Here is a 17,202-nt window from a genome sequence, read left to right as displayed (position 1 = left end):
TCTTGAACATGCAATCCTCCTGCCTCAGCCTCCCAGAGTGCTGGGTTACAGGAGTGATCTACAAATCTGGCTTCCCCTGAAGGGTCTCTACCTTGGAATCACCTTTCTCCACCTCCTCATAGCAACCTGGCAGCTTCTCCTGCTTCTTGAGCATCTATTTTGGCCCAGGCACTGGGTGCTTTGGGGGCGGAGACAGATGCACAGGTGTCCTGGCTTTTGAGTTGCTGGTGGCTTTGATCTCCCTGTCTCCTGGCTTTAGTGCACGGCCCCCTCACCGTTACCGTTTGTGATGGGTGATGGATAACCTGCTCAGTCCCTGCCACTTTTAAATTTAATTTAATTTTTTTTTTTTTTACTTTTTGGAACAGGATGTCAGGAAGTAGCTAAATTGCCCAGACTTGCAATCCTCCTGCCTCAGCCTCCCCGAGTGCTGGGAGTATAGGCGTGCACCACCACTCCAGCTGGGACTCATGTTAATGGGAAGGACAACCAGGCCATCCGGGCCTGCAGGGATGCTCAGAACTTCCTCTGGGCTCCCTTGTGCAGCTGGCTTCTCTGTATCCATGTTTTTAAGCAGGTGCTGGTGCCAGCCCTGGGGGGCAGCCACGGGATCGGCAAGGCGCTTCCACCAGCAGGGTCAGGGCCCAGCCTCCTGGACTAGGCCCAAAAGCCATTTGCTGGCCAGCGGGCTTTGAGTCAGGCCCAGCTGGGTTTTCCCATCCTTTATTTGCCCGATCCTATTAATAATTAACAGTGCAGTAATGAGAATTGCTGTTAATAGAATCTGCTGCCATCCCCGCGTCTGTTCTCTGCCAAGGGGTTCCCCAAAGGGTTCCTGCCAGGGAACCTGTGACCCCCACAGCCGCCCCTCCCTCCTGGGCCTGAGCCCCATTCCCAGGTACCTGCCCCCCATACTATCTCCTGCTCCTCCCCAAAGCCCCCTGGGTCCCAGGAAGTCCCTGGGGGTGTGCGGCTGCCAGCCCAGCCCAGCCGAGCATGGCCCTGGGCCCCTGGCTGTCCCTGGGGCCGCTGGTCCCGCTTGCCTAGTGGCAGACAGGGCTTTCAGGAGGCTGCTGTGTGCCCACAGGAAGTAACACCCTGGATAAAGCATCCGCCCGCAGCAAGGCGGGGCAAGCAAGGGCGGTCGGGGGCGGGGGGGGAGGGCACCGGTGAGGGGGGGAGCCGCTCCACACACTGCCCAGCCCTAGGAGCCCCCAGAAATCTGGGAAAATGCAGAGTCTGAGGGTCTGCGGTGGCACTAAGGTTATGCGGTCTCCCCAGTGCTGGTGAGGGAGCCCCCAGACTTGAGTAGCAGGGTAGAGGGCTTGGCGGGACGGACGAGGCACTGGGTTCTGCTGAATCGGGCTGCAGCATGCAGTGTCCGGTGAGCCTCACACATCCAGAGAGCCGCTGGCCCCCTACATGTTTGGTCAAGGCTGGGCACTCGGTGCTCAAGAGCTCTGAGGGGCGGTGGATGGGCCATGAATTATAGGTCACTGAAGACTTTCTCTTTGACTTTTTTTTTTTTTAGACAGGGTCTCACTATGTAGCCCAGGCTGGCCTTGAACCCGTGACGATCCTCCTGCCACAGCCTCCTGAGGGCTAGGATTACAAGAGTGTGTCACCATGCTCAGTTCTTTGGTGTATCTTAATTTTTAAATTATCTACAATTAACATGTATTACTTTTAGAAATGGGAAACGTTTTTTATTTTATTTTTTTTTGAGGAACAAATGTTCTCTTGCAGCCGGGCTTGGTTGCACACACCTGTCATCCCAGCACTTGGGAGGCTGAGGTAGGAGGATCACTAGGAATTCAAGCCAGCCTGAAATACATAGAAGTGCACCCTGTCTGAAAAGAAAAGAAAAGAAACGTTCTCTTCTTTTCCCTGGAGCTCCGGCAGGAGGACACTCAGGGAGGATGAGGGTCCGCGTGGATTCTGTCAGCCTTGCTTCAGGGCCTGCGCCAAGGTGGACGGGAGAGGGGTGCCGTAGAGGGACCACCAGCTGGAAAGAAACCCCTTCCTCCCTGTTTGGCCTCACTGGAAAATCCAGAAAGACGGTTGGCAAAGAGCTTTGAGAATGAGCTGGAGTTTTGTTTCTGGGGGCCAGGCAATGGGGAGCCATTGAATGTTCTGAGCTGTGGCTGAGGGAGCAGAGCTCCAGACGGGACCAGGGGTGATTCCCTTGGCCAGGCGGGGAACTCGGCAGGATGATGGCCGCCAGAACCGACTGAGCCTCTGTCCTAGGACGACCTTCCTCATGAGTGCCACAGCCCCAGCACGTGGGTCTTCTCCCCATTCTGCAGATGTGACAGCTGAGGCTGGTGCTGGCCCGGCGGGGCTGGAGATCCAGGTCTCTGTGGCTCCTTAGCTCTGCTAGGAGGGAGGGCAGGAAGGCGAAGGAGCCCTGGAGGACCACCCCAGGCCACCGTGGGACCAGAGATGAAGGAGACAGGTGCCCCGTTCTCACCCAGCCTAACAGCAGTGATAAACACACAGGGCTGGGGTGGGTGTGTGTGTGTGAGAGAGAGAGAGACTGCCGTCTCAGCAGCCAGCAGCTGATCCGATGTGGGGGGTTCTGGGCCCCGGAAGCCGAGAGGGTGAGTCTGCAGGGGCGGCCGGCCACCGAGGAAGGCCCCGGCTGGGTTAGCGTGCAGTGGGTGTGGGGCGTCATGTGAGCAAACCCACAGGCCTCTGCGGGGCGAGGGGTCGGGGTTCCCTTGGAGGCCCAGAAAGGTCTGGTGCTTCAGTGTGGGCAGAAGGGAGACGAGGAGCGGGCAGCAGCGGGGACCAGGCCCAGGTTGCGGCAGGGCCCGGGGCCAGGCGGGCTCCAGTCTCTGTCTCGCGTCCTCTGCGGCTCCAGTTCCTCCCTTGCACCCCTGCGGTGGGCGCGGAGGTGGGGAGGGTCCTCATACCCCGCTGGCAACAGGCACCTTTGTGGCCGCCTTGTGAGACCTGGAAGCTGAGGCCCGGATGGCACATGGTCTGCAGGGGGCCAGAGGGCAGCCCAGGAGGCCCCAGGGAGGAAGACAGGGTTCAAGGCTCTGGCCTCAGTTTCCTTATCTGCAAAATGGGGAGAACAGTAGTCCCTGATGGCCCAGCAAGTGGTGCGAACTGAATAGACAGCGCTGCTGTCAGCCATGCGGGGCTCTCCTGGCCTCATGTGAGGAGCGGCTCATTGTACCCCGTCTGCCCACACCAGGCGCCCCGACCCCCACGGTGGGCCCTGTGAGGCCTGGTGCCCAGGAGGTTCTGGGGCCGCTCACCTGCACCACCTAAAGCATCCTCAGAGATTGGGGGACCGAGCCCTCTTATTTTCACGGAGGCCCAGGTGGAGGGGTGGAGGCCTTGTCCGCGGTTGCACGGCTGGCTCAGAGGTGCAGCCCGTGTCTGCTCCCCGCCCAGCTGCCCGCCTGACGCAGGGGTCCCGGCTCTTGGACTGGTCCTTGTGGTTCTCTGTGCCGACAGCTCAGGGAGATCGAGGGTCCTCCCTCTCCCCGAACCCCCAACCTCACACAGACACCCCTGCTGAGCACACTGCCGGGGAGCCGCCTCAGACAGATGGTGCAGCTGTCCCGTCGGGACTCAGTTTCCCCAGCCCCAGAGGGAGAGGACGGGAGCTCAGGCCCGGGGCAGCGTCTCCGGGAGGCGCAGGAGCCGGTTACTGGCGCGTCCTCCTGCCCGCCGCGCTCGGCCTCCGGGGCCAGCTGTGAGCTGAAGGGTGGCCCGGGGAGGGCTGTTGCCGGGGAAACGCCCTCCCTCCCGGGGAGCCACCGTTAGAAACAGGGACAGAGATGAGAGGAGAGATGGGGCCGGGACGGCGCATCCTGCGGTGGACGGGGACAGACAGACCACACAGGGAGGAGCGGGCCGCAGAGAGGGCACGGCCGGATCGGTCACAGCGTGCGCGGAGACGGGGCGGTGACAGCACAGCCCAGAGATGGGGCCAGCCCGAGGGTGGGGCCCCCAAGGCCCCCAGGAGAAAAGATGAAGTGGGGCCGAGCCCGAGGGGCAACTGTGATACACAGAATGGTAACTGGAGAGGTTTTCGATTCCTTCTGCATTTCCCCGGAAAATGAGTCATCGCTGCATCTCCGGCTTCTCCATCTGCTTAGGGAGACGCGGGGGCTCCTGGCTGAGCGCCCCAGCACTGCCCGCCTTCCCCCCCCCCCCGCCCCCCGCCCTCCCCCTTCTCCTCCTGCACTGGGCAGGCAAAGTGGGGCCGCCGTCCCGAGGGGACCGACGGCGCCGCACTCCGGGTTTCTCATCAGAAGAATCATGTCTGTATCAGCGAGGCCAGGAGGAAGAGAACTTGCTGTCCTCCGGCAGTCGGGCACCCCCAGCCGGGACCCCGGGGATCTTCCTCCCAAGGACAAGGGGCCGGGCTGGGGGAAGGGCACAGGTGGGGGTGCGGGGAGCTGCAGGTCCTGGGCCTCTGGCTGGAGTCTGAAGCCACACCAGCTTTCCCTGGGGCACTGAGCCTCAGTTTCCCCCCTGTGGTTGAGGGCCGGCCGTCTGCCAGGCTTGGGGGGCTTCTCTGGAGTCGGCAGTTTCAAGCCACCCCGTACTCTTGCTTCTCAGGTACAGAGGAGGGACTGAGGCGAAGGGTGGAAACCGGATATGCACAGCTGTGATCCCAGCACTCTGGGAGGCTGAGGCAGGAGGATCACACGTTCAAGCCCAGCCTGGGGCAACTTAGCAACTTAGTGAGACTTGCTCCCTGCTCACTGTGCCACTGGGTGACTCCAACTCCCCACCCCCTCTGTCCTGCAGGAGTGTGCCTTGCCCTGGGGTGCAGGGCCTGAGGGTGCCCCGGTCACTGCCACCCGCAGGACGGCACAGCGGACAAAGCCCGAGCTTCCCTGGGACCTCAGCTTCCTCCCGAGCTGCAGGTGGCGGCGCGTGGGGCTGCAGAAGCCCCTTCTCACCCGGGGGCAGGCACACAAAAAACGAGGGCAAAGCAAAGAGTCCCCCAGTGTAACCAGCCCACCCCAGGGCTCTGAGGAAGGTGAGGCTCAGAAGAGGCAGTAGCCTGGCCGAGGCTGCACAGCCAGCAGGGCTGCCCCAGTCTCTGCGTCTAACTCCAGCATTCAGCTCTGGCTGGCTCCCCACACAGACGCGCCACCCCGTCCGCCCCTTGCCTCCTTCCTGCTCTGGTTCGGGGTCAGCCCCTTCCCAGGGGTCCCTCTGGGGACCCGCAGGGACTCAGGTGCTGGGGCTGCCGGGGTGACCTGACGTTGCTGTGGGCACTGCCCGACTGCGAGGTCCCCGTCACTGTATTTGCCACTCGCCCATGGACGCTGCTCCCAAAGGGTCAGAGCACGGCTGCTCCCCCGTAACACACCTGGACGCTGTGGGTGCTGGGGTCGCCCCACCCCACAGTGCCCCGGCCCTGCCCATGGAACCCCAACACCACCAGGGTCACTCCCCATGAGGCACGCTGGCGACTTCTTGACCTTCACACCTGGAGCAGTCCGGGTATCTTCTATTCATTTACTTATTTTACCGAAGGAGGCATATTTGCTTTCAAAAGGAGTGACGGGGGGCTGGGGATTTAGCTCAGCGGCAAAGCGCCTGCCTGGCAAGCACAAGGTCGTGAGTTCGGTTCCTGGTACCAGAGAAAAACCAAAACCAAAAAAAAAAAAAGAAAAAGAAAGGAGTGACAGGAAACAACAAAACAAAAAGGGTATGTGAGGCGAGGTGATGCACGCCTGTCATCCCAGCACTCGGGAGGCTGAGGCAGGAGGATCGCCATGAGTTCGAGGTCCAGGCCAGCGTGGGCTATGTAGTGAGTTGAAGGCCAGTCTGAACCACATAGTGAGACCCTGATTCAAAAAATCAAAAAAGAAAGCAAATCCGAAGTGGCAGGATAAAACTGCGAGTACCAGGGTGCTCCTGCAGAGACAAGGTGGACAGGAAGCTGAGGGAGGGGCAGGCAGGTTGTTACCTGTCACAGGTGCCAAAGAGCCGTGGGTGGAGCCCCAGGAAGTGACCCAGGGCTCTGACTCTTGCTAGGAAGCCAGGGGGCTTCCAGAAGACAAGGGGAGGGGAAGGACCCCAGGGCTCCAGCAGGGGCTGCGGTGGGCAACCCCAGAGGCTCACAGAGCCAACAGTGGGGGGAGGGGCAGGGCAGCCTCTGCCCTGGCCTCTCCTCCCCAGGGTCCCATCTGAAAACCTGGGGGCCAGAGCTCCTTCACCTGGTCCCTGGAACCCCAATTCTAGTCCATCTCCAAACCCCCTTAGAAGCTATTTGGCCCTGGAGACCCCATCCTTGGACACACGGCTCTGTGTTTGGCCATTTATACCCCAGATGTCTCTGCACCAGGCTAGGGAAGATGCACAGAGCCGTTCTTGGCAATCCTTAGGTGTGGCGGCAGAGACATAATCAGAAATAGTTCCTGCCACCTTGAGGGCTTGGACCCTCAAGGCTCCCCAGGGAGGGCAAGAGCCCTGAGGGGTCACTTGGACTCCCAGCAGAGTTTGCTGGATGCAGGACACACTTTTGTGGTGCTGAGGCACTTCCACCTGGGCTCATCTGTTACTGCAGCGCAGCTGGGCCTTGCTGCCTGATACAAGTGTATTCAGCCCAGGGGAGGCCTGGCCCAGGTCCTGTGGGCCGCTAGGAAAGCCTGTTCCAGTACAGAGGCCCCTGAGAGGCCATGGACGAGTCCCTTGGCTCTTCCCAGCCTCCCTGGCCTTGTGTGTGTGGTGAGATAGGGGATTTTTCTCCTCTGAGCTCATGAGGAGGAAACAGGCTTAGAGGGCCCCGGTCCCTTCCCGGGTCACACCAGCAGCCATGAGCCCTCACTGTCCCCATGCCAGTCACCATTGGGTTCTCATTTACTACAGGTGAATTTAAAGCCCAAAGAGAGAGAGAAAAAAAAAAGACAGACAGACAGACAGACAGACAGCAGGGAAGGAAACTCGGCCCCCACCTCCTCGCTCGCAGCCCCGCACCCTCCTACCTTCTGTCCCTGCTGTGACCGCTCCAGGGCCCTCACGGAAGTGAATCACGCCAGTCTTCCTGTCCCTGGGCCTGTCCTGGGGGTGCAGGTGTCCCCGCCCTCCCCCTCAGGTCAGTAACTTCCGCTGGGCAGCGGGATGTGCTTTGCCTCCGGTTCTGGCTGGGCCCATGAGCAGCACTGCTCCGCAGACCAGTGTCGAGGCCGAGACCTGCTCTGGACTCTTGGCTAGACACCCAGACAGAGAAATGCCACATGGCTGGCCACGTTAATTTTTTATTATTTTATTTTATGTGTGTGTGGTACTGGGGATTGAACCCGGAGCCTTCACGTGGAGCTATAACCCCAGCCCTTTTTATGTTTTACTTTGAGCACAGGGTCTTGCAAAGTAGTCCAGGCTGGCCTTTACCTTGCACTCGTCCTGCCTCAGCCTCCCTAATCGCCGGGATGATGGCAGATGCCACCGCCCCGTTCTGCTGGAGGGCTCCCGTCTCCTGGCAGGTTAATTTGCATTTCCCCAAGGCTCAGCAAGGGGATTCGGTGCTCAAATCCCGGGGCAGCGCAATCCCCAGGACCTCCTTCTGCTGGAGGAGGCAGGGTCCCTCACTCGTGGGGGTGTTGGAGCTGCTGTGTCTCAAGGGCATGACTGCCAGGCAAGTGGGGGCTGCGACCTGTACCCCACTGAGCAGGTGGGGTCCTGGCTGACCCTGGAGCTGCAATCCCCACCCAGGCCTGTGACCAACTGCCTGGGCCAACCCCATTGATGACATCCTCAACCTCCCCTTCCCTCACCCACCCACCCCACTGCCCAGGTCCACCCTCAGTCCCTCCAACCCCCACCCACCACTGCCATCAGCCACAGGCCCCTTGCACCTGCTATCCCTGCCCACAATAGAAGAGCCCCAAGATGGACTGGAGAGGTAGGAAGGTGGGAGTGGGGTGTGGACAGGGACGGGGCACGTGGTGAGGGTCTGAGGGCCTTCTGGTGGGGACAGCGATGGGGAGGACAGCTGGGGACACTTCCAGGGAGCTGGCTCCTAGGACTCCAGCGCCACAGAATCTTGAGGGAGGAAGGGTGGGGGAGGGAAGGGGAGAGACAGCAACACCCCCGAGTCTGTGCCTTCCTCTCACTGCTCTGGCCACCCTTACCCTGGGCTGCTCCCTGGCACCTGTCACTCCAGCTACAGGGAGGCTGAAGCAGGACAACCACAAGTTCACGCCTAGCCTGGGAAACTTAGGGAGACCCAGTCTCAAGATAAATAAAAGGGCTGGGGGTGCAGCTCAGGGCCTGGTCTGCACATGCGTGTGCACACAGCCACACGTACTGCACGGCTGAGCGCACTCTCCGAAGAGCAGGGTATGACAGAGGGTCACAGACAGGACTCCAGAGTCCTGCATCCCCAGGGAACCTCTCTCCGCCAGCCTGTGTCTACACAACGCTGTGACCCTGGCCCTCTCTTCGGGTGAGTCATGTGAGCTTAGGGGACAGCACACTTACAAGGTCACAACCCTAGAGGCCCAAGGAAAGGAAGTGGGGGACTGGCGGGGGCAGCGGCCTCCATCACCTCCTGTGTGGCAGGGCTGGACATGGGGGACATTTTCCTCACACTTGCTCACTGGGGCAACTGCAGGGGGCCCTGCTCCCCTCTGCAGCCTCCAGCGGGCTCCTGCGGGCAAAACCCCCTTCCTCGTCCTCTGCCCCCCAGAACCCACAGTTCTGCACATACTGAAATCTCCTCTGCGGGTCCCCAGGCTCGAGGCCCTCCCTTTCTCCCCTCCAGAAAAAGAGAACGAGATTACAAAGCCCGTCATTTGTCTCCGTCCCCACACTCCATCTATCAGGGCCGCCGAGCCCGTCGCCTCGAATGAGACGCGCGCTCGGGACGGCCGCCGCGATGGGGTGCCGCGTGCGACGGGGCCTGGCGCGGCGGGCGCAGCCGGCCGGCATTTGCATACATATTAAACGGAGCAGTAAAAAATGCAGACATGCAAACCATTTGGACGGGCTCCGCGCACACAGCCTGCCAGGAAATCAATCTTCTGCTTTCTTAAAGGAAACCTGCTCCGGAGGAGGTGGCGAAGCCACACGCCCGCCCAAGACTCCTGAGAGGCAGAGGCAGTGTCCGTCCAGTCCGTCCGTCCGTCCCCCCGTCACAGGGGACGGCTGGGGGCTCGAGCCAGGCGCAGAGAGGGACCAGGAGCCGGCGCCCCGGAGGCTGAGGCCCATGGTCACAATCAGGCTCTGCTTCAGGCGCTGACCTTTGCTTCGGGCATGGGCTCGGCACCTCCCGCCCAGGCTTCTGAGGCACTGGGCACTGTCTGGAGCAGTAAGCCCTCCAGAAGTGAGCTGGGCAGAGCATCCCAGGGCCTCGGCGGACCACTGTGGTGTCCTGGGTGAAATCTGCATGGGGGGCCCGGGGTATAGCTCGGCGGCATAAGGGCTTGCTTGGCAAGCCTGAGGTCATGAGTTTGAGTCCTCATACCAAAAAAAAAAAAGAAAAGAAAAATAAAAATAAACCTGCATGGTGTGCCACCCTCCACCTCAGCCTCCATATCTGTAACCTAGGATGTTTTAATTTTTTTTTCTTTGTTTGCTTTTTTGAAGTAGAGTCTTACTATGTAGTTCAGGCTTGTGGTCATCCTCCTGCCTCAGCCTCCCAAGTGCTGAGATTACAGGCATGTACTGCCACACCTGGCTTATTTTCCTGGGAACCTCTAGCTCTGCTGGAGAAGGCCTATGACCCCAAGAACCCCGGATAATTCCCACTTGATCCCTGCTAATCTGGCATGGGGCCTCCTGACAGACAAGCCTAGTGGGGTCTGGGTGGGGGGCCTGAGCAGCCCTGAAGTCCTCTGAACAAAGGAGGAAACTGAGGCCCAGGGAGAGGTGCCAAGGCCAAAGCTGGAAGGGAGGAGGGCCAGGCCGGGCAGGGGTCTCTATGACTGAAGACCCCCACCCCTGTGTTGGGGTGTAGCTGGCAGGGAGGTGCCGGGCGGGGAAGGAGGGCCTTTCTAGGAAGGAACTCAGGGGAGAGGGCAGGAGCTTTGGGGACCGCACAAGCCTGGCCCTCTTCGTTTCTTGCATGCTGGAGGAGGAGCAGGGGTGGCCCGGAGTGCAAACCTTCCAGGGCCACCAGGCAGTGGCTGTGCTGGTCAGCGGTGGGGGGAGGGGCACACCCACTAAAGCCACCAGCCTCCCAGAGAGCCTGGGGCTTGGAGGAAGAAGCCAGGCCGGGTGTGGGGGATCTTCATCCTCGGAGTGCTCCAGATGGGGCCAAGGCCACCTCTGTGAGGCCTGTGAGTTGCAGCTGGGTGCTATGGGGACAGAAAGGCCAGGGGCACGGGTGTCTGGCTGTGTGACTGTGGGCCAGGCCCTGCCCTCTCTGGGCCGGGTGGCTGAGCTGCCCTTACCTCTTTGCTGGGAACCCGGCTGTCACCTCTGACCCCAGTCTGTCCCTCTCCTCCCTCAGAGGCAGTGGCGGTGTTGATGGTGCGGGTGAGGATGCCAGCCGGGCGGGGGGAGTTACAGGAACCGGCAGGGGATTGCTCAACAGCCACCCGTGGCCCTCCCTCCGCTGCCTCCTCCCTCCCCGGCTCTGCCTTGCACACATTCCTGCCAGCCCTGCCTGCAGCGCCGGAAGGGGGACCTGCCTGCCGCCTGCCACAGAAGTGCAAGGCTGCCAGCACTTTAACCCCGGGAGGTGGCTGGGGGGCAAGCGTCAGAGTCCTCCCCAGCTTGGGGTGACACAGCTGGATGACCGGCTGGCAGGCTGGGCCCAGTTTCCACGCTGGATCTACAGGCTGCCAGCTGGGGCGGTCCTGGAATGGGGTCCCTCTGCTTGGAAAAGCAACCAAGTCTTGAGCACTTCCTGGAGGCAAGGGCACCGGCGGCCCTGCAGGGAAGGGACAGCTCAGCCCGGGGGATGGGACAGCGTGGTCCTGCCTGGCCTTGGGGCCACCCCTGGCCCGGCCCTTTGCCATAGGTTGGCAGGGAGGAGCTGGGAGGGGTTTGTGCTGAGCTCCTGGCACTGACAGAGTTCCTCAAGTGAAGAACACAGGGAAGGGAAGAGAGAGAGAGAGAGAGAGAGAGAGAGAGGAGAGAGTGCTTGAGGCCAAGCTCATTGTCATGCACAAATCAAATCCACTCTGCACAGCCACAGCCGCCAGAACACCTGAGCCACGCCGAAGTGCCACCAACAGGACACCTTTCAAATGGCAGGCTGGTGGCCGGCGGTGGGGAGGCAGCAGGCCCGGGTCGGGGAGGTCGGTGCCGCCCACGCCTGCACCCCCCCTGCACGCAGGCGGGCTCATGCGGGCCTCTGCTCCTCAGAGCGTTGGTGCTGGGAAGGGCTGAGAGACCGTCTAGGCTCACGCCGCCCTGACTGGACAGTTGAGGAAACCCAGGCCCAGGGAAGGCCGCTGTGTGAGGGCTGGTTGTCCCGGGCAGGGGAGCCGCGTCAGGCAGCCAAGGGACTGCAGAGGGAGACGGAGCGTGAGGGCGCCCAGCCCCTGACTTCGGTACCGGCGAGGCACCAAAGCCCTTCCTCTGCCCCGGGCTCCAGGGCTTTGGGTCTCATCAGGAGGCAGGGCCATGAGCAAGAGACTCACTTCCAGAGACCCCAGGACCCTTCGCAAATGCAGCCATGAAGCCCGGCTCTCGGGGCCTGTCAGGCTCTTTGCCCCCTCAAGGCTGGGAGCAGGGCAGCGTGGGTCAGTGGTCAGCACACGCCCCGATGCCCACAGCCCTGGGTTCATCCCTGGTACTGAAAGGAAGGAAATACAGCTGGGAAGAAGAGCAAGGAGAGAAAGCAAGCTGGCTGACGGACATTTCCTCACCCTGCACCCTCTCCTTTCTCTTCCCCTCCCTGTTCCGAAGGCAGCGTTACCCAGGACAGACCAGCTCTCCTGAGAGGCTGCAGGCCGGACCGACCTGCGCTTCTAGGTCTGGGGAAACTGAGCCCAGGGAGGCTGAGACACTCGCCTAGCATCACAGGTGGGGCCTGACAGCTCCCGTGGGCCTGACCCTAAATCCCCTTCCCGTCCCCGCCTCCCTGACGCCCGTGTCCTCCCAGCCCCGGCATGGCTGCGGGCCCAGGCCCAGCACCCCGTGTTGTCCCCGTGTCTGGTCTGTTTGCCGGGACAGCAGGCTTGGCCGGAGTTCCCCTTCGTCCTGCTGAGCTGAGCTGAGCTGAGCATGTCGAGACTTCCCAGGGAGAACCACGCCCAGGAACCTCTGGGTGTAGAAAATCCTGCCCGGGCAGGACGGGAAGGGGCTGGGCAGGCCCCGTTCCACACATGCCCTGGCAGGACAGGAGGACGGGAGGAGGCTGGGCTCCTTCCAACCTCCTGGGTCACCCCTGTATATCTAAGGGATTTTTTTGGTTGCTGTTTTTATTTTTATTTGTCCAAGCTGGCCTCAAACTCGGTACGTAGCCCAGGACGGCCTCAAACTCTCGGCGGTCCTCCTGCCTCAGGTTCCCAAGTGCTGGGATTACAGGCGAGTGCCGCTACGCCTGGCTCACCAAGGTCTGATGGGGCTCAGGGCCACCCTCCACCGCTGGACCCTTCCAGACAACAGAACTGTCAGAGAGGCCCTCAAACTTGGGGTGTCACCACAAGGCATTCCAGAGCCCTTCTGCTGGGCTAAACCTCACATCCTTCCTTGAAGTCCCTTTCCCGGCCACACAGCTCCTGACCGATAAGGGTTGGCCTGAGACACAGGTGTTTTGGGCAGCCAGGTGCTTGGTCCCTAGGCGGAGAACCCCAGCCCCAGCCTGGAACTCCGGCTCCACCCGAGAGTGCCTTGGCTCACCCTGCTCTTCATCCGGTTAAGTATTAATCGGCAGCCTGGACAGGAGATGAATATTTTATCTCATCTATTTATTACTTGTTTATCATTGGCCTCTGTTCATCCTGAGTTTGCTCCGTGCTTAAGCCTTGGCCACATGGCTTACCCAGACCAGCGACCATGGCCTGAACTTGCAGGACGTGGAGCTGCTGTACACTTGTGTGCACCCACACATGCACGCAGGCGCATACACGCACGCACGCACACACACACGCACACACACACACACGCACACACACAGTCTTAGTTCACCAGGTGTGGTGGTGCACACTTGTAATCCCAGCACTCTGGGAGGCTGAGGCAGGGTGAGCATAAATTCAAACCTAGCCTGGGGAATTTAACAAGACCCTATCTCAAAATAAAATTTAAAAAAAAAAAAGGGTTGGGGATGGAGCTTGGTGAGAAGGCCCTGGGTTCCATGCCTAGTATTAAAACAAAAAACACAATTTAGCTCCTGTATTTTATAGATGTGAGCAGCCTAACTTGGAAATCAGGGTGGAGCTGTCAGCTTACGGCAAGGGCTGCTTGTGACCCAGCACAGAGCAAGTGCTTGAGAGATCGGGCTGCATTATCATTATCGCTCTTGTACACAAATCCCTGCCTCTTCAGAGCCTCTTCACATCAAAGACTAACAACTTTACTTCGACCAAATGCTGAGCAAATGAGGCCAGAAATCTGTCCATATGGCTCTGCCCATAATGAATAGGGGAAAGCATCCCATTGGTTATGCAAACATACCAGTATCCTATTGGCTATACAAATGACTTGTGTGACCAATTGGATACTAAGGAAATGACTACAGTGCTGTCCAAGGCTAGGTCATAAAAGGTACTGTGGCTTCCATCTTTCTCTGTATTTCTCACTCTGGGCCAAGCCGGCCGCCGTCTTGGGAAGAAACTCAAGCAGAGGTCTATGTGGCAAGGGACGCAGCCCCTGAGCCCGACATTTGGGAAGCACATCTGCCATCTCCAGTCAAGCCTTCAAATGAACGTAACCACAGTGACATCTTGACTGCAACCTCAAGAGACACCACAGGTTGGGCACTGCCAGGGGGCCATACTGGCATTTTTGACCCATAGAAACTGTGAACTAAAAAATGCTTATTGTGTAAGGTTTTTGTTGTTGTTGTTGTTTTGTTTTTTGAGACAGGTTCTCTGTATACAGTTTAGGCTGGCCTTAAACTCACTACATAGCCCAGGCTGGCCTCCAACTCACAGTGATCCTCCCGCTTCAGCCTCCTGAGTGCTGGGATTACAGGTGTGCACCACCACACCCAGCTAGAGCTAGGCTCTTAACCTAGTACTTCTCAAGAGGCTTTGACAGTGGAAGTCTATGGAACTCACAGTTCTGGGGACACACAGCCAAACTGCCACCACAGCTGGTTCCAACCTAGAGTGGAAACCACTGTGCCCAACGTAAACTCCCAAGTGCAGCCTAATGTTCAGAGTAGGACTGGAGGTTTTAGACACAGGGACAGGTGGCTGGGTGGCCAGGGTGTGCCCTCTCTCCACTCTTTTCCAGCTGATGGCTGGCTTGTCCTTGTCCACCCCACTCTCACAATCAGTGATCCTGGTGGATCTCAGGTTGCCCAGGGACCTCAGCCTGTGCGGGGGCCGCTGCTGTGGTCCCCACAGCACCAGTGCTCATGGGTGTCAGTGCAGGATCCCGCTGCCTGATGGGTCCCAGGCCACCCGAGGGCCTCCTGCTCCCCAGGGTCTCCTCCACGCCCCTGGAGGCTGTGGGCCCCTTCGCACCAGGGCCTCAGGGCCTCCATTTCTCCGGGGGAAAGCAACCCCAGTCTTAAGCCATGAGCCACAGGAAAACAGCACTGGTTATACAAAATTTTTTGGTTTTTTGATTTTTTTTTCGTTACCGGGATTGGACTTCCTGCCTTTGGGTTTGCCGGGCGGGGTTTTTGCGGTTGGGTTAATTTTTCGGCCCTTGTTCCCCAAACTTTTCCCGGGAACTTTTTTAAATTCAATTCCCCCCGTTTTGGGGAGGAAAGGCAGTGTGGAGAAACACATTCTTCTAGGCCCCTGGGGCTGCGTGGGTGCGGGGACAGGAATCTTTCTGCACGCTAGAAGGCAGGGCCCTTTTTCTGTGTTAAAAACATAATTCTACCCTCATGGTCCCTTGTCTCTCCTGGCATGGGCATCCTGGGGCCGGGTTCCCTCTGGCCAGAGCCCTGTGTGAGGCTGCGGGGCAGAGGTCACCAGAGGCAGGGGAGGAAGCTGGGACCTGAACAGAGGTGATGGCAGCAATGAAGTCACCCAGCTGCTCCAGAGCACTTGCACCCCAGGACAGAGGCGGTGGCAGGAGGGAGAGGGTTCAGAGAAGGGAAGTCATCTACCCAAGGTCACACAGCAGTAAAGGGCAGAATCGGGAGGACCCCACGGGCACTGGATGCTCCCTGGACACCTGCTGTGGGAGGACTTCCAGAACAGAAGAAGTGGCCACAGGGATTGTCAAAGAGCTGCACTCCCAAACAAATGGTTCAGTGCAGTGGTTCCTAATCTGGGGTTCCTGGGGACACTCCCAGAGTCCCTTTGTTGGGTGAACACAGGCCTATGGGCAATAAAAACAGGAGAGAGTTCTCCGCAGGGTCTGGGCAAAATGAGAAATTAGCTAGGAATCTGACTTACTGCAGAAAGGGTACCGAATCCACTAGGCAGTGGCATCTGCTGTCTTATCCGCTGTCTTGGTTTTGTGTGCAGTGCTGGGGATGGAACCCAGGGCCTCCTCCTGTAGGCAAGTGCTCTACCACCAGGCCGTACCCTGCCCTTTGCATTCTGCATGGAGACAGGATCTTGCTAAACTGCCCAGGCTGGCCTCAAACTTTCAATCTTCCTGCTTCAGCCTCCCAAGTAGCTGGGATTAGAGGCAAACGCCATTGTGCCTGGTATAGCTCTTCTTTAAAATGGGGATGTAGCTCAGTGGCAGGGTGCTTACCTACCATGTGAAAGGTCCTAGGTCCCATCCCCGGCAATGCGGAGGAGGAGGAGGAGGATACAGTCTCCCCCGACGCCCGCCCTACTGGCCACAGAGGCAGCCAGAGGCCACAAGGACCAGGCTGGAGGCTCAGGCTGCCCTGGGAGGCGCAGGACAGGAAGGGCCGGGATGCGCCCCCTGGTCCTGAGTCCCTGCTGGGCCCCCACACAGGCTGTCCTTGGGATGGTGCAGGCTCCTGTCGCAGGTTTGCCAAGAAGCCTGACAGACAGCAACCAGCCCGAGACACACTCGAATTTCTTGTGAAAACCTGTGGGAATGCAAGGGCGAGAGGAGGTGCCGGCTGGGGCAGGCGGCGGCAGTGTGCTCTGCCCCGCAACCCGTCTGCCTGCGTCTGGGTGCGCGCAACCCCTGCTCTCACCACGCCCCAAGCACAGCACGCCAGGGCGGCGGGTGAGGTCTGGCGTGTGTCAGACACAGGGGCCCTGCTGTGGGCCGGCACCCACCACATGCACTCTCTCACTGGGCCCACGGCTTCCTCCACCCACGAATGACCCGGAGCCCGAGACCTGTGGCTGTGCCTTCTTCACGCCGGACTCGAAGTCCCCTCTGAGCACATGACCGGGTCACAGTGGCTTCTTACAAGAAACTCTCAAGGGTCTGAGCACAGCGAGACCCTGGTCCAGAGGCCCTCCATTAGCTCAGAAGTGGCGCAGGACCCCCAGGGAGTGACAAGCCTGACGGGCACCTAGGGCAGCTTCGGGGGCGGGGGCGGGTGGCTCTGCCTTGAGGCACACAGGACAGGTTGCCCAGTGGCTGCAGCTGAAGACCTGGAGTCCAACACTGACACACCAATGGGGGCTTTGTCTGCAGGGCCCTTCGGCCGCCCCTCACGGGCTGCACCATTATGCCCCAAGACCGCCCCCATCACCCCACAGGCCCCTCTCCTAGGGGAAGTGTCTCCAGGGCAGGGACCACGCCTGGTTCCTCGTTGTGCCCTGAAAGCCTGCCCCGTGCCCGGGAGGCAGATCAAAGTCTGATGGCACCACTGGGCCAAGCTCAGGAGGGACAGCGGGCTGGGTCCACAGTCCCCACAGCCTCTGCGGCACCTTCTCACTGTGGACCCCAGCTGCTGCGTCAGCGCCTGATGCCTGGTCTGGCTGCCCTGGGACCCAGGAAGCCACCTGGGCAGGTGCAGAGCTGCACCGCATAGCACTGGCTGCAGCAGGGGCATCACTGCCTGGCCTTCTGACTGAGCGCAGTGTCAGGTACTGGCATGTGGCAGGCACTGTGGTGTGGTTTGGTGTTTGGACAGACTTTTTAATTAATTAATTAATTAATAATACTGGAGATTGAATCCAGGGCCTTCACACTGAGCTACAAGCCCAGACCTTTTTTTTTTTTTTTTTTTTTTTAATTTTCTTACTTTGAGACAAATTCTCACTA

At 59.8% G+C, this 17,202-nt stretch overlaps 1 protein-coding gene across 13 annotated transcripts in view; it reads right to left on the bottom strand.

Annotated features, from left to right (window-relative positions):
• Positions 1-1,637: 1,637 nt before the first annotated feature.
• The window catches only part of LOC102017612 (collagen alpha-1(X) chain-like), a 19,507-nt gene continuing 3,942 nt past the window's right edge, over positions 1,638-17,202 (bottom strand). For 7 of the 13 annotated variants that reach the window (XM_005413623.2, XM_005413621.2, XM_013509431.1 and 4 more), the window contains exon 4: positions 1,638-3,456. In XM_005413623.2, the coding sequence (XP_005413680.1) occupies positions 1,712-2,674 (963 nt within the window). In that variant the 5' untranslated portion in view covers positions 2,675-3,456 and the 3' untranslated portion in view covers positions 1,638-1,711. Of the gene's footprint in view, positions 3,457-10,373; positions 11,216-14,780; positions 16,067-17,202 lie in introns of those variants that run through there. The other 6 variants (XM_013509433.1, XM_013509429.1, XM_013509428.1 and 3 more) reach the window with 5 other exon arrangements.

The sequence above is a fragment of the Chinchilla lanigera genome, unplaced genomic scaffold (assembly GCF_000276665.1).
Source record: "Chinchilla lanigera isolate Chin_1 unplaced genomic scaffold, ChiLan1.0 scaffold00169, whole genome shotgun sequence".
Lineage (NCBI taxonomy): Eukaryota > Metazoa > Chordata > Mammalia > Rodentia > Chinchillidae > Chinchilla > Chinchilla lanigera.
Note: the sequence above shows the minus strand (reverse complement) of the source record. Positions and strands in the feature narration are given on the sequence as shown.